The sequence below is a fragment of the Phyllostomus discolor genome, chromosome 5 (assembly GCF_004126475.2).
Source record: "Phyllostomus discolor isolate MPI-MPIP mPhyDis1 chromosome 5, mPhyDis1.pri.v3, whole genome shotgun sequence".
NCBI lineage: Eukaryota > Metazoa > Chordata > Mammalia > Chiroptera > Phyllostomidae > Phyllostomus > Phyllostomus discolor.
This window is the reverse complement of record NC_040907.2, coordinates 135,431,731-135,449,091: the sequence shown is the minus strand read 5'-3', so window position 1 is coordinate 135,449,091 and position 17,361 is coordinate 135,431,731. Positions and strand designations below refer to the sequence as shown.

Genomic DNA, 17,361 nt, shown 5'->3' with positions numbered 1-17,361 from the left:
AATAGTTGATTGTATTCTGGTTTTATTTTCCAAAATAATTAAGTAAAAAAAAGATCATGGAATTTTTCCCACTTCATTTAGGTTCCTTTCCATAATCATTTGTAATACCAATTCCTATCATTTGAGTGAAAGATCTTAAATCCCCCAGGATTTTAGATTGATGAGCATTTCATGTACACACTCCTGTAATCCTCAATAACTCACTGCCTCTGTCTCATATCAACTACTGAAGTTTCTCCTCCTCTTCTGAGTCTCTTTAAAGCATTAAAAATAAGAGAATAAAAGAGTGGTTATTTCCTAAAATATTATGGTGAATCATGTGGGATTTTCAGATTGATGCCTAAGTGGAAATCTTTCAACTGTTATCTTTAATTAATTATTCATGAGGACAGTCTTCCTTTGTTTACTTTTGAATTCTGGTGTTTGGCTATTATTTCTGAGACAGTCCATGTTTACCCCTGGGAGCAGTTTCCAAGAATTCAAAAGAATTTTACCCAACAGGTAGTTTCAATATTTACAACCCTTTCATATTTGTAAGAAAAAATTTCAGGAGAGTAAAAAGGCAGATGTGTTTTTTAAAGTGAAATTATTTTAAAATAGCAAATTCTATATGGGTTCTAAAACTTAATAATTACAAATTATAGTAATCCCTATAACTTATTTTTAAAAGTCTTGTTTTCACTGTAATTCTTAAATTGACAGGATATTTAAAAAAAATTAGGAACCTTTGTTGTTTGTTTCATACCACCCTAGTTTTTCTTAAATCAAGATCATGATTCCAGATTTAAATGAGCTCCAAGCTGTGGAAATGCAAAAAATAAAAATAAAAAATTGTAGAGAGAAAAATGATTTTAGGCATCTTTGCTGTTTAAAGGAAGTATTTTATAGTATCATATGTTTTTATATATTTTGAGGGCAAAAAAATTCCTGCCTTCTGTTTGAATAGTTTCTGCATATAGAATTTAGTTCATAACTCTTTTGGCTGGTAAATTTTCTACCCTTTAGTCTATATAATTCATGGTGGATACCATTCACTTAGAGAGTACAAAATGAGAGATACAACAGAAATTTTTATACCTGTCAACTGCTGAATGGAAATGATCATATATGTACTCACTAAGAAAAGTATTTTTTAATTTAAACATAAAATTTGAAAACAAAAAATATCCACTATTGCTATTTTTTAAATAAGAAATACAGCAATAGAATAAATACATCTTTGGTTTAGATTCCTGAAATACTGCCAGTGTCTATTTTAGGTGGCCACTGGAGGTCAGTATTTCCCTGATTTTCTTTGTTCTTTGGGTGGGAACTGGCCTGTTTTCAGGTCCTTATATATAAAATTGGCTTCATCTGTTTCCAAAAATTCCTCCAAGAAGAGAGAGCGTGGAAAATGCAAAAAATTACCATATGTATTGTATATATATTCAAATATACTAGTGGGAAAGATGTATTTACTAATAAGGAAATTTATTTTTGTTGGATTGTCCATGGTAGTTTTAAAATTCATGTAAATTATTTTTTCTTACCAAGAAATTTATTATTTTAAAGAACTCCAAGGTTTGCAACAGAACATCCTTTCCTTAGGGTCAAAACTAGAACTTAGCTACCTATAGGTAATATCAAAGATATATTCTTGATGTGATATAGGATGAACATTTAGGCTTTTAATAGTAGACAGTTGACTTTTAGACCCATCACCATTCAAATCTGTAAATCAGTAGCTTTATCGCTATTGTACCAAGTATTGACCATTTCTTTTCTCTTGCAGAGAACATCATGGTAATGCTATGCAGCCTTCTGTCAAGGATAACAGTGGTAGCCATGGCTCTCCTATTAGTGGAAAATTAGAAGGCATCTTCTTCAGCTGCAGCACTGAATTCAATACTGGGAAGCCACCACAGGATTCACCTTATGGAAGATACAGGTTTGAGATTGCAGCAGAGAAACTTTTTAACCCCAATACTAACTTATACTTTGGGGATTTCTACTGTATGTACACTGCTTATCATTATGTGATTCTTGTTATTGCCCCTGTGGGATCACCAGGAGATGAATTTTGTAAGCAGCGTCTTCCTCAGCTAAATTCCAAGGATAATAAATTTTTGACCTGCACAGAAGAAGATGGGGTGCTGGTTTACCACCATGCCCAGGATGTCATTTTAGAAGTCATTTACACTGACCCCGTGGATCTTTCTCTGGGCACCGTGGCAGAAATCACTGGTCATCAGCTCATGAGTTTGTCTACGGCAAATGCAAAGAAAGATCCCAGCTGCAAAACCTGTAATATCAGTGTTGGACGTTAATGCCCCCCTTTTCTTACTTTTATTCAGCCCCTGTCCTTCTCTTAGGAGAATCGATCATCTGTTGTTCATTTTCATCACCAGATGTTTTCCACTAAAGCATGCTCATGTCGCTGGCACCAAAAGCAAACTGCCACTTTTCAAATTTCATTCAGAGTTGTTTTAGTGTTTCCTATTCCCTACCTTTCCCACTACTTTCTATGATGAAATATCCTGTTCTCCTGACACTTTATTGCCTAGATGCTGCAATGTTTTTATTTGTTCTTTATGCCAAACATAACAAAAACAATTATATAAACCGCTTTAGCAAAATACAAAATAACAGCTTATAAGTGGTGTTTAAATATGCATTCATTTTAATCTACTGAACAAATATTGGGATAACGCCAAACCGCATGAAGGGTGTAATTGCAGCATGAGTTAAATCTTGAAGCCTAGAATTGTCAGCACTTCCAACTTGTTGTTTGACAGTGTTATTTATGTTATTTATATTAGCTAACAGAAAACAACTACTGTGTTTCAACATAATAAATATAATAGAAAAATATTTTATTTGTATTGTATAAAATATTTACAATCAGAATATATAGTTACATTTTAATAGCAATTGTGTACATGTCATGAAACCATTTCCCTTATCAAAGATGTAGTTTGTAAACCTCAAATAGTTGTGTATCTGTCCTGTTACAAGTAGGTGACTTCAATTAAACAAATTTATGAAGGACATTATTCTGATTCTTAAAAGTTACAAAATATCAGGTAAATACAGCAAAAACAATAAGCCTCTGAAATACTCAATATTCTTCCCATCCAGGCTATATGAAAATGTGAATTTGCTCAACATCATGCTTAAATATTACAGAAAATAGAACTACAAACATGGCTGGTACAAGAGAGAAAATGTCGACCTTATTTTTACAAAAACAAAAATAATAAATGTGTTTTAGTACAAAATAACACAAAACAACATACACTAAAGTTGATGAAGCAAATAAAATATTCTGGCTTTTTTTCCAAGGTGTCATAGCAAACAATTCTCAAATCTTTCATTTTATACAGAATGAAGAATTACTATAGCTCATGAGAGATCTCTTTAACTTTACAAAGTATAGACCTTGGAACATTAAGAAAAATGCATATTCCCAATGGAAAAATAGTTATATAATCTTAGTTATAGTAAACGAAATGATTAGCAATCATAACTATGATCACATTAGCTATATACTGCAGACACTTATCTATCCAAAATACCTATTTTCAAATTTCAGTACAATATTTTATTTTAATATAAACATCTGTCAATCATAGACAAAGATAATTCACAAAGTACATGCTATCAGAATGAACTTTGGTAATCAGAAATGTAAAATTTCAATTAACATAAAATAATGTGCTATTTTTATATAGAAATAAAAAATTAGCAGTGACACATTTCAGTATATTTTAGGGTACTGAATGCCTAGCAGACATAGGGGACAAGGTAGTAGATCTTTTTAACACTTAAAAATCTATTAGAAGTTTCAAATAAGTTACATTCTTACTATCTGTATTCCTTCCTACCTAAAAAGCAGAGTTTCTTTTCCTCCTCATTGATTTTTAAAAATCATGCTTTTTCCCATAAATCAGCATAAGCAATCTTTGGACACTAGACTTTCTCTAACAAGTGGCTCATTGAACAAGTGGATGCCATGTATTATTTAGAATTGATAAAATATTAGGTGTTTTCTGAAATATACTGACTGAGTTTTCTCCTTGGCATAGAGTACGTTGAATTTTATTTTTCTAATTATACTGTTACATATTATATTTCCCCCCATTTAAATCTCTTCATCATTTATAATTACACTTGCCATCCCTTCTTAAAAATAGCTAATACTACCACTAAAGTGCTTCAGTTTCCAGTATGTCAAAACTACTTACTCAGCAAGAATAGCAGAGGAAAATAAACTTTATCTTGGATGAAAGTTATCACAAACATTTCTTGAACTTCAAATTGTTTTGGCCACATCTTGCTTGCTGATTAGGACCTCTAGTAGTCTCAATTTGGCTTTTATGTGCTTGTATTCATAGTACTCATCTGCCATGGGTATCCTATCTTCCTTTTGTGGACTTCTGCAAAACAGAAAATACCATCTGTTCACACTGAATCATTAAAAATCCTTTCATAATTCTTGAGAATCTGTGGGGTAGCACTTTCCACTTGATTTTTGCATCATGTCTTTTTTACCTTCCCTTTTACCTTCATTCACTCCCTCTTCTATGTGTTATTACATTTCTGTATAACAGTACTCTTTGAGAACTTGAATGTCATAGGTGTTTTGCCAATATATAGTCCAGTACAACAATAGGGCAAGTGAAAAAAGGTCTGAGAAAAAAAACACCAGAAACTTCAAGGCATTCCTTGTCTAGTCTTTGTCCCATTATCCATGCCATAGGTCCATGCCTGTACAGAATATTCTACCTTTATAGCGATAGTTGGTAAAAAAAATACCAAGTAAAAATACTGCATAAGTCATGCTAAAAATAATGTATAAGTTTACAATAATAGAAGGAAAAAAGCTCAATGGCTACCTTACAAACATGAAATATTTCCAAGTTTTCTTCACTGAGAAGTTCTTTAAGTAATTTATGAGTCTAATTTCAGCAGTTCTCTTGGCACACTGGTTCGAAGAAGACATATGGCAATGCATAGATGTTTAGACATAGCATTCTAACTACTACATGTTCTTGCCATTTACCTTGAATAACAATTGGGTAATATCTCTCGTCAAAACCATTTGCCTTCCTACAAAAATATGTTGCCAGGACATGTTCCCTAAAGGGCAGTAATTGCTTCAGGATTTCAGAAGGCTCTTATCTCCTTGATTGATAAGACGGCCAATTGCTTTTAAGACATTTCCACCCATGACTTTGAAATAAAGGGGTAGAAAACATAGATGAAGCACTGCAATTGCTACTAAATATAAAAATACTCTTCAATATTAGAATGGCTGATAATGGGTAAACAGCAAACATTTAATGTTTTATCTATACACCCTTCTATTTTCCCAGTACAGATAAAGACATAGCTCTTACAAATAAAAAAACTAATCCCTAAAAATGTAGTTATCTAGTTGTGTTGTGCCACTGTACACTGCCCTGCAATATTTAGTGCAGAACTCAGTATTCAAAATCTATAGACAGGGTTCCTCTTAAATGTCTGAATTATATAACAATTCCTTTGCCTCCATTCTGTATTATGGGCAAAAATTATCATATATGGTGTCTAAATATCACCTTAATTTGTGTAAATATTCTAACTGAAGAAATGATCTAATTTATAGGAAAACATGAATTGAATAATCTTATGTAACTTTTCCCTGGTCCTGCATTATTCTCCATTTTGGCTAATAAACAAGAATATATTGGCCAGAACGAAAAGCTTTGCTAGTATTTCCTGAAGCAGTTTTGCCATTATAGAAAACATGCTTAAAGCGTTTATTAACATAGTTCCCAAGTCATAATTGTTAATGTCAAATCTATATGATTATGCCTCTTGCATGGTAAATATTAAAGCACATTTATAGTACCTTAAAATTCCCAGTAATCTATTTGCATGATTATTTTACTTTATGGATAGTTAGGCCTTCCCAATAAAATGTCTTATGAAAACAAGATTAAGATCCATATTTTGTATTCATTCAACTAAATGGTTTTATTTGTATTATATCATCACTTTTGCATTTAGTTTAAGTATATTACCACAAGAGGGCAAACAACCTCAGTCAAACAGAGACTTGTCTGAAGTTGGTTCAGGACTCACAGGGGCAGTGGAATGCTATATGTAGAACATAACTTTCTGTATGTCAGAAGAAATGCCAAATACCACTGCACATCTATTAGGCAGGACTACTAGTATATTGAGAAGTTCTCAAACTCTTTAAAATAGACTCCTGGGTTCAAATAGGTAAAAATGTAAATTTAAAAGTTGTATGGAAGGAAACAATGGAAATAGAAACAAAAAAAAGAAATTATGTTTTATATTCTAAGTTTAATAGCCACATAACATACTAGATTAGTTAACACCAGCATTAAAAGTAACTTGGACTTGTAGCAGTCAACTGGTAAGGAAGATTCCAACCAGGAAACTAGGTTGGCTACATCTTTATTTGCTGAATACAAAATGTTTCTGACTCAGTAGTTCCAGTTTTAGAGAGCATCCCTGAAGGACTGAAGTGGGAACACTAAAGCTAAGAGGTAAGTAGACCCAAGGTTTCAAATGCTTTAGAAAACTGTCTCTCTCCATCAGGGCATTCTCTTTCTGCTTCAATGAAAGCAGTCCAGGAAGGGCAGATGCATAAATGGAGGGGAATACCGAGGAGCCTGTGCATCTGTGACTCCCACCTCTGCCACCTTATTAACTTTGTGATTTGGGGAAAATTATAAGCTTTATTATTATTTTTTAAGACTGATACACATATGACAGCTATAGTTTCCCAAAGTATTCCAGGAAATCCAGTCATTTTTTCAGGATATCTAATTGGTTTGTCACTATCTCTTCCAGGAGTAGACCAATAACCTGTACATATAATTTTGTTGACAATGCACCAAAATTTAGAGGAAACTAATGCAGTTCATAATGAAGACACTTTGGGCATACTGGGTTGACATACAAACGAGAGGACAAATAGAGAATATAGCTACACATTTATTGCAGGGATAGAAATAATAACTATGAACTTGTGACTAAATCCTGAAAAAGTTAATTAAGGAGACATACTAAAATTTAAAGGATATATTTAAAATAAAGAAAATTATTTAATAAGATGGAGAATGATGTGGAACTAAGTAACCAAGAATAAAGAAATTATGTGGGCTGAAAAATAAGGTTTTTTAAAGGTTTAGATAAATTCAATAGTTAATTAAGGTTGGGATTTTTGAAGTTCATCTTTTATTTTTTAAACTTTGATGTCATATTTGGTAGCCACAGCCTTCCATAAACATACCTAATCCTAATAATAGCATTATCAGAAAGTTGCATTAGATGAATCCTGGGGTCTACATCACTGTGACAATTGTTTATATATCGTATCAAGTCACTGTTCCTCAAAAATTCTAGCTCATTCTTAAAAATAATTCCCTAGAAAATATTAACCTAAATATTCCTCTGCGCACACTTACCTTCCTGTTTGTTTAAAAAATTGTTCTTCAAATTCTCTTAAGGCTTTCCGAAGTCTCTTCTTGTCAGCCCTAGTTTCTCGGAGATGGTCAAGAAGTACAGGCCTATATCAGGTAAAGTACATATTTGCCATAATTGAGCTCTGGCATAATTGAGAGATCATCATAAATAGACTTACCTATTAGGAAAAGCATATTGTGATACAGAAGTGTTTTGCCTAAAAGGGTGTCTTTGGATCAGTAGGGCACGTGTAGAGCCATGTCATAGCGGTACACATAAGCAGAGCAAATGACGTGACAAAAACAATGTCATAGGAAAGGAGAGAGAACAAGGACAGACAGGAGGCAAGCAGACTGAGTCCATTAAAAAAGTGATGAAGGTAAAGCCCATAAGAATGAATAAGGGAGAAACAGGTATTTTGAAGGAATATTCATCAGTATTTGGTTGGAGACTGAAGAGGAAAAGATTCTAAAGAAAATTCTATCCTTAATCAAGTATGGGGAGAATGGTAAAATCATTGGGAATAAAATGAAGACCCAATAGAAAGCTACACTGTGAATTCTGCCCACTTCATTCTACTATGACAAGAGAGGAAAGTCATGAGCAGGAAATTTTATCTGGGGAACTTGCGTGGGGTTTTAGAAACTCTGAAATCCCTGAAATTATATATGGCATTTTCTTAAAAAAAAAAAAAAAAAAGATTCTATTGCTTTCAAAATAAAATCTAGCACCCAAAATAAGTTAAGGACAGCTGCTTTAGAACAACTAACCAACTAGCCAATAAATAAAAGAAAAAGGAAAGGAGGGAGGAAGGAAAACTGATTTTCTGCTTCCAAACAGGTCACTCATCTGTGAACTGAAATTGACATAACCAACTGATTGACATACCAACTGATTCTGTAAGCACACTAAAATCTCAACTTAAAATTTAGTCCATGATCTCACCTCATATTTGTAGGGATTCCATCCCTATCTTGGGGCATATACTTACACACTATTCATACATGTTAAAGAAAATCTCATAATCTGGCCTATCATATACAAACCAAAGGAAGGCCAAATGATCAAGAGAAATGCCAGCTAATGAACAATGATAATGATAACTCTAATGAAAACCAAATAGCTCCTGACTGAGGAGCCATTAGGAGACAATGGGAGGCTCCTTTACTTACAGCCAAGGGGATTGTCAATCTGGATAAACCATTTTATCTAAATGGAACAGACTATGATAAAGGCTCTGACAACTACTGACTCACACAGTATCTCAATTCCTTTTTGATCAAGCACTTTCAAAGGCCCACAGCCAGACTGATGCCAGGCCCTGGTGAAAGATATGTAACTGTAGCAAACTGAATAGAAGCATTTATGGCATCTTTAGGACCTCACAGGGAGCCTTGGTTCCTCGTGGCATTGTCTTCTCTATTGTCCAGTTAAGAAGCAACCAGATTATGCTTTTAAAGCTACTACTCTCTGGCCGATAGCATTTTTTAAAGGGTCTAATAGCGCTTCTGAATTTTCTACATACATATAAGTTACCATAGACCATTAAAAGGTGGTTCCACACTTAGGATTCATACTCACATGGTGGCCTCATGTAAATTGGACATGGAGAGGGCTGGTGGTTTGATTTCTTTCTTCTCTTCCAGTAGCAGGACCCTTACAGGCTCAGTCTCATTAGAGTAGGTGAGGTGATCGCCACCAGGAATGTGAGATGCTGGATTTGGTAAAGAAGGCTGTTGGCTTCCCTGTGGACAGTCTTCGTCAGTGTCTTCTTCCTCCTGCTTATTGTATACAGAGTTAAATAAAGTTACAAAATGCTAAGTGCCTCTTGAGGAAGCAAAAATAGGAAGAGGAACCATAAATACATACCATGAAAATAGTAGGTGACCTCTATGCCTACTGAGAACCAAAAAGGATACAACCAAGAGGAATTCTTCCTCAGTTGCATTTAAAAAAATCAAAACAAAAAAAACCCTTACAGAAGTTAATAAGCAAAGAAATACCTATGCTGGGCTAAAATGCTCATCAAGTTCATCTCTGTTTGCTGGGACAAAAAAGGCATAGACATGTAAGATGTGGTACAGTCTGGGCTGCACTGCCCAGGAGTCACTCCCTTGTAACTAGACCTTCTGGACCCCAGCTTCATAACAGTTATATGGGTTAGGATGGCAAAACACATTTTGCCACCCAGAAATACCCTAAATCAGATCCTGGTGTGGGCCACAATCAAATACAGAGGATACCTAGAAAATTGAAAAATTCAGGGAAGAGTTCTATGAAAGCCAAAGCAAAATGAAGTTATTCCTTAACCTATTCTGGTATTGCTTATCACAACCAAAACTCTTCTTGCAAGGGAATCTGAAAATCATACCCCATTTTAAATTATACTTAATGGGAAAATTTCTAAGATTATGAATCACTACTGTCTTTGTCTTTAAAATTGTGGAATTATAAATGTACTCCAGTGTATTTAAATTTATATTTGTTAATATTTATTCCATTTTATATTGATGTCTTGAGCAAGTGACTGTTTGAATATTGATGGGTAGGATTTGTGGTGCTTTTCTAGTTATGTATTCCCATAAATTATTCTTTATTAAAAGTAGTCTAACTCAAGTTCAGTAGTCATGTTTTCTATTGAGATGAATTGACATATCTTATACAGTAATGGTCAAATGTTACCAAAAACAAATGCTGCATTATATCAAGTCACATATTATCAATTTTCTTATTATATAAAAAAAATTAACTAACATATAGCATAGAAAGGCTGTCTAGCTGTGTTGTAATGCCAAACTGAAATCCATGGTTTGTTCTCCTCATCTAACCAAAGGAAACAAATATTAAAACTGGCTTCAAAACACAATTGCCATAGATTCCTGCTTCATAATAGTTACTATCATTAGCCACACTGTTAAGTAGAGTATTGGGGTTGAGGGAGACCACATTTCTACTTTCTGAAAATAACTGTCCTTGTTAGCAGCACATACTGCCAAGAAGGCTCCTTTGTAACTTTCATAGTGCTGGCTCACTAACTAAACATAATAATACAAAGCACAAGTACAGGTTTCTAGTTAATGAAAGCATCCTGACTTACAATTGTTGGAATCAGGGAAGGTGTTGACAAGAGTTGCTTGATAATTCTGCATCGATCATAAAGAGGCTTTATGAGGTTTTTGTCTTGCTTAGTTACCTGAAAAGATATGAAATTGGTCACTGTTTCTTTCTCACATATTTTTAGCAGGCCAAAAAACAGTTCTGAATCGTCAAAGTAAGAGATTATAAGAAAATAATACAACAGTAATTAGAAAAGGAGAGATCATTTGTAAGATATATGCTTATATCATGTGTCTTATAAAGGAGAAATCATATATATAGCACATACCAATTTGTTTCTAGGATATGTTTCTTAAAGGATAGGTTCATGTTAGGATGGTGGTTTTTTAAAACTTTTTGACTGGCTAGCATAGCTCAGTGGATTGAGCACGGGCTGTGAACCAAGTATCGCAGGTTCGATTCCCAGTCAGGGCATATGCCTAGGTTGCAGGCCATGGCCCCCAGCAACTGCACATTGATATCTCTCTCTCCCCCCTCCCCCTTCCTCTCTAAAAATAAATAAATAAAATCTTTTTAAAAAAGGCTTTTTGAAGGAGTCCTCAATGTATAAATGGTAAGGGGCCTGTTCTTTAACTACTTCTTTATTTTAAAAAAAAATGGGTAATCAAGACCTATTGATTTTTCTTCTAGAATACATTTTATCTGGACTTTTGTGATTACATTCACAAATACCAGCCTTGTTCCAGTCTTTGTCACTATATCCTTGCATTATATACTAGCTTACTGGCTAGCTCTGATATCAAAACTATTTTGGATAAAATATAACCCTGATACCAAAACCTGGCAAGGATAAAACAAAATAAAACTACAGACCAATATCTTTGATGCATACAGATGTAAAAATCCTAAACAAAATACTCGAAAATTGGATACAACAATACATTAAAAAAATAATGCATCATGATCAAGTGGAGATCATTCCAGGGGCATGGGGATGGTTCAACATATGCATATCGATCAATGTGATACACTCCATTAAGAAAACAAAGGGTAAAAATCAGGTCATCTGATCAATGAATGCAGAATAAGCATTAGATAAGATATAACATCCATTCATGATTAAAACACTCAATAATATGGGTACAAGGAAAGCACTAAACAAAGGTCATATATGACAAACCCTCAGCTGATGGGAACTGCCCTGCCTGGTTTCAGGAGCTGTAACCCCCCATGGCTAAGGCTGAGTGAGTGACCTTTGGACCATAAACCACTAAGGAGACAAAGCTTATCTCCCTGGCAAGGGCATCCCCTCTGCTTCTTTTACTTTATCCTGCCTGGCCCCCAATGTGTGATTGGTTAGCCAATGATGGGTATGATTCCTTAAGAGAGGGATGACCTAAGACAGGTACAATCATGGGGGCCCCCAGGGAAGGACTTGGGAGCTACAGAAAAGGGATGATGGACCCTCGCCCCTTGGCTTTGACATGGCCTGAGTTCTCATTCTGTCTGTAAGAAGTCTCCTAATCTCCTAGCTGCCTTACTTCCCCTGCCTGACTTAAACCTGAAACAATGCCTTAATCCTGAAACAATGCTGGTGATGGGTGCAGCCCTGTGCTGGAAAGGGCGGGTTCCCTAGGGTGATCAGGCCTAAGAAAGAATATATAAAATCCTCTGAAACCTGCTTTGTTTTGGATGCTCTCAATTAAATGATAAGGGTCCAAGCAGGAATGGCCTAAAGTTTTATGGCCATTTAGCTATCTGACCTTGACTTAAAATAGGCCCTCAGAGTTCTTTGTATGTTATTTATTGTTTGATCCTTACTGCCTAATAATGATTAATGAGCTTTACATATACACCCTGTATTCCTATGCAAATCGAATCCAATAAAAACCTCTCAAAGGCAAGGGTTGGGCACTCTCCTCTAGAGAGGGTGGCTGAGGTGTTCCATGGCTTGCTCTCCCCTTGGGAGAGAAGTCAAGCTGTCCTTTTCCCTCCACAGGACTAGGCAGTCCATGTGAATTTATTTCGTCTCATCCATAATTCCATGGACACTGCGTGCTGGTGTCCGTGTCACTCAGTTAATATCATACTGAGTGGTGAAAAACTGAAAGCTTCTCCTCTAAAATCAGGAACAGGATAAGGATGCCCATTCTCACCAGTTTTATTCTATATGGTTCTGGAAGTCCTAGCTAGAACAATCAGGCAAGAGAAAGAAATACAATGCCTCCAAATTGGGAATAAAACAGTAAAAGTCACTTTTTGCCAGTAACATGACCATATATATATATATATATATATCCATATGGATATATATATATATATATATATACACACACACACACACACACACACACTTAAAGACTCCACAAAAAACTACTGGAAACAGTAAACTAACATAGTAAAGTAGGACACCAAATCAATGCACAAAAGTCCATTGCATTCCTATATACTAAGAATTAAATTTCAGAAAAAGAAATTTTAAAAATCCCCCTTTTCAATTATAACAAAGGATATAACACCTAGGAATAAACAAAGGATGTAAAGGACCTATATACTGAAAACTACAAAGCATTATTAAAAGAGATTTAAAAAGACAATGAGGCCATGGCTTAGTTGGTTAGAGCATTGTGCTGCTACCCTAGAGTTGCAGGTTTGATTTCTAGTTGGGGCACTTACAAGAAGCAACCAACAGATGTATAAATAAACAGAATAAAAATTGATGCCTTTATATTTCTCAAATCAATTTTTAAAAAGACACAATGAAATGGAAATATATTCTGTATTCATGGATTAGAAGAATCAACATAGTTAAAATGTCCATATTACACAAAGCAATGTACTGATTTAATGCAATCACCATCAAAACCCCAATATCATTTTTTAAAGAATTAGAACAAAAAAACGTCAGATTTGCATAGAACCAAAAGCGGCCCTGAAAAGCCAAAGCAACTCTGAGAAAAAAGAACAGAGCCAGAGGTATCACACTACCTGACTTCAAATTATACTACAGAGTAACAATAATCAAAACAGCATGGTATTGACAGAAAAACACACACAAAGACCAGTGGAACAGAACTGAGAGCCCAGAAATAAAACCTCATGTATATATGCAAATTATTTGACAAAGTAGCCAAAAACACACAATAGAGGAAAAGAAAGCCTCTTCAATAAATGGTGCTGGGGTAATTGGAAAGCTGCATACAAAAGAGTGAAACTAGACTACAGTTTGTTCCCATGTACAAAAACTAACTCAAAATGGATCAAGACTTATAAATATAAGATCTGAAACAATAAATTACATAGAAGGAAACATAGGCACTAAATGTATGAACCTTGATCTTAGAGAAGATTTTATGAAAATGACCCCAAAGGCAAGGAAAGTAAAGTCAAAAATAAATGAATGGGACTATGTCAAACTAAAAAGCTTCTGTACAGCGAAAGAAACTGCCAACAAAACAAAAAGGCAACCAACTGGATGGGAGATGATATTGGCAAACAACAGCTCTGACAAGGGGTTAATATCTAAAATAGATAAAGAAGTCATACAATTCAACACCAAACTATCCAATTTAAAAAAATAAGCAGAGGACCTGAACAGACACTTCACAAGAAGACATACAAATGGCCAACACATGTATGAAAAGATGCTCAACTTCACTAGCTATTAGGGAAATGCAAATCAAAATTACCTCATGCATGGTAGAATGGCTATTATCAACAAGACAAGTAATAACAAGTGTTGGAGAGGTTGTGGAGAAAAAGGAACCCTCAATCACTGCTGGTGGGAAGGTAAACTGGTACAGACACTATGGAAAACAGTATGGCAATTCCTCAAAAAAATCATGATAGAATTACCATATGACCCAGCAATCCCATTTCTGGATATTTACCCAACAAACTTGAAAACATTTACTTGCAAAAATATATATGCCCCTATGTTCATTGCAGCAGTATTTGTACTGACCAAGACATGGAAACAACCAAAGGATTCTTTGATAGATTATAGGATAAAGAAGATGTGGTACATGTATGCAATGGAATATCACTCAGCCATAAGAAAAGATGAAATGCTGCCATTTGGAACAACATGGATGGACCTTGAGAATACCATGCTAAGCAAAATAGGTCAGAAAAAGCTAAGAACCATATGATTTCATTCATATGTGGGTTATAAAAGTGAAACTCATAGACACAGACAACAGTACGGTGGTTACCACAGGGAAGGGGGTTCGGTGTTGTAATGGGTAAAGGGAGCCAAATATATGGTGATGGAAGATGATTTGACATCAGTGGTGGGCACACAAGCAATATACAGATCATGTAGAAATCTACACTTGAAACCTATTATAATCTTATTAACCAATGTCATCCTCATAAATTTAATAAAAAACAAAAATAAAATATTAAAGGGATGAAAAGTACGATCTAATAAGGAAAATCTCAAATGCTAGTGAGTTCACTGGTAAGTCACAAATAATACTAGCTACTTTGCAAATTTACAATCCTCTCTTTGCTTCTGTTTTGGCTTCTGGACTCCCTCTTAGGACCCACTTTGCAGCTAAGTAGCCACTTCATGGTTGACTATGTTAAAGCTCTCCCAGGAACAATGTTGCAAGCTTTAGGTATCAAGGCCTATATGCTAGTACAGATGCTCTCTATTTAAAGAGCCTAATGTTAGCCCACTGCATAGATTAGCTTTATCTGAACAGGCTTCTGACACTTATTAAATTGTTCAACAAATACATTATTTTAGATAATGAACATAAATTGTCATTTAAATAAAGGTGACATTTAAAGAACTCAGATTTTTCTTTGATCTTCAGACTCTCAGCTGCATGTGCCTGTTTTACTAAGAAGCCCAGTTTGCCCAGCACTGAGGCATTTTGTAGGGCATGGAATTTTCAGTGATAAAAACAGCAAAGCCCAGGGAAACCTCGAGGGTTGGTCACACCATTCATTAAAGATCTTAAAATTAACATGTCCCAGACAAGCCTCTTGAGTTTTCACAGTCACTCCCAATGACCCATCACCATCTTGGATGCTTCCTTTCCTTCACTTTCTCCAGCCCAATAATTCAGGGTGTCCTTTCACTTCCTTATCCAAAATATATTTTGAATACGTCTATTTCTTTTCATCTCCAAGGTTACTATGATAGTCCAAGCCACTGTTTTATCCTCCCTTTTCCACTCTTTTCCCCTATGATTTATTCTCCACACACCAATCAGAAATATTGTTTAAATGTAAGTCACTTCCCTGCTTACAACCGCTCAACATGTTTCCAATACTTTCTATGGCCTCAAAGGTCCTGTGGGATGGGTCTGGGTCTGTCTTTCTGACTTCATCTCATGTCATCCTGTGCTCCAACCCTGAGACCTGAGAATCACAAGTACGCAAAGCTCTTCCTTGAAGGCCTTTATACTTGCAGTCCCACCTATCTAGAATGTTCTTTGCTGCTCCCTTAGCCTGCTAATTCTTTTTCATTAAATGTCACCCATTGTTCTTCCTAATCATTCTGTTAAAGTACAAACCTTATCTATCTCCCCTATTATATCATCTGTCTAATTTGCACAATACTTATAAAAACATTGATTTTATCTGAGTTTATTTGTTGTATCCAAACCTTCAGAAGAACATGAGCCCCCTGAGGGTAGTGATCCCCCCTTGACTTCTATATCTTATTTTTTATAGACAGCATGTATCATAGTTCACAATGCATAGTAGGCATTCAAATCTTTTTTCAATGAATAACTGCCCACCAGTCACCAGGTTATCTCCCTTTATTGTCATCATAATTGCACGAGTAGGTATCATCTGTATTTTATAAATGAAGAAGTTGTATCTCAGAGAATTATTTACTTGCCAAGTATACATGGTTAGAAATGGCTCATTAAAGTGCTGAATCCTGCTTTGAGTCTATTATACCAATCCCAACTCATCCCTCCGTGTCCTAGTCAATTGAGTAGAGCATAGAATTAGGACTTTGGTGTTGACCAAGCTGTTTTTAGAGGTGTGGTCAAGGTAACTATAAAATGCAGGAAATTCCATCAGAGGCACTGAAGGATGGAAAATCATGGGTGTGTTACTCACTTACCCACTGGCTATTACAAAAGTCTAGAATATTTGCAGGAGAGGGGATAAGTTAGCTGAGTGGATGAAAACCTTGTATTCACATGTCACACTATAAATTGGTTGTTTTTTAAGTCTGAAACTATTTCATAAAGATAGGGGTGGCCAAAGGCCCATTTCCATTAATACTTGTATATCCCATGTCCCAATGCGATTGACCAATCCAGGGGTACATGGTAACCTTTTGGGATTTGGCACATGTTGCAATCTTGTGACTAAGACCAGATAATGTACAATAAAACAGGTAAAGCTAGCATTCTCCTCAGGAAGACTTCATTCCAAAGGTTAATATGCTAGTTTGTTCATGCATCTGTCTATTCCCTCAGGGAACATTTATTCAATACCTATGTATAGACACTGTAGAATCGTGAACAATAGACAGCCCTTCTATTCGAGAAGTTTAAACTATAGGACAAGAGACAAAATGGCATAGAGCACAGTTAGAGCTATGATAGAGTAGCTACAACTCTCACTCAAGAACTGAAGGGCAACCACACCACCCTTACAGTTGAGACAGGAAGGATCATAAAGCAGGTTCATCGGCATAAGTGAAATGTAGCATAGATACGTAGGATGAGGAGGGATCAACCAGGTAAATGCTAATTGCTCACATCTTCATTATAAAATATAATAAATTATTCCTTTGAGCTCCAGACTCACATATTCAAATGCCTAATTGACAACTCTATCTGGATGTCACACAAGAGATTTCTAAAC

The 17,361-nt window shown here is 35.2% G+C and overlaps 2 protein-coding genes across 11 annotated transcripts in view; one reads left to right on the top strand and one right to left on the bottom strand.

Annotated features, from left to right (window-relative positions):
• Window positions 1-9,439, top strand: part of PHYHIPL (phytanoyl-CoA 2-hydroxylase interacting protein like) — a 55,060-nt gene extending 45,621 nt beyond the window's left edge. The window contains exon 5 of the mRNA XM_028511978.2: window positions 1,772-9,439. Within this exon, the coding sequence (XP_028367779.1) occupies window positions 1,772-2,306 (535 nt within the window). The 3' untranslated portion in view covers window positions 2,307-9,439. The remainder of the gene's footprint in view (window positions 1-1,771) is intronic.
• FAM13C (family with sequence similarity 13 member C) overlaps window positions 2,884-17,361 on the bottom strand; it is a 126,985-nt gene continuing 112,507 nt past the window's right edge. For 7 of the 10 annotated variants that reach the window (XM_036026935.1, XM_036026934.1, XM_028511972.2 and 4 more), the window contains 4 exons: window positions 10,559-10,654; window positions 9,043-9,242; window positions 7,464-7,565; window positions 2,884-4,415 (listed from right to left, as the gene is read on the bottom strand). In XM_036026935.1, the coding sequence (XP_035882828.1) occupies window positions 4,292-4,415; window positions 7,464-7,565; window positions 9,043-9,242; window positions 10,559-10,654 (522 nt within the window). In that variant the 3' untranslated portion in view covers window positions 2,884-4,291. The remainder of the gene's footprint in view (window positions 4,416-7,463; window positions 7,566-9,042; window positions 9,243-10,558; window positions 10,655-17,361) is intronic. The other 3 variants (XM_028511973.2, XM_036026930.1, XM_036026928.1) reach the window with 2 other exon arrangements.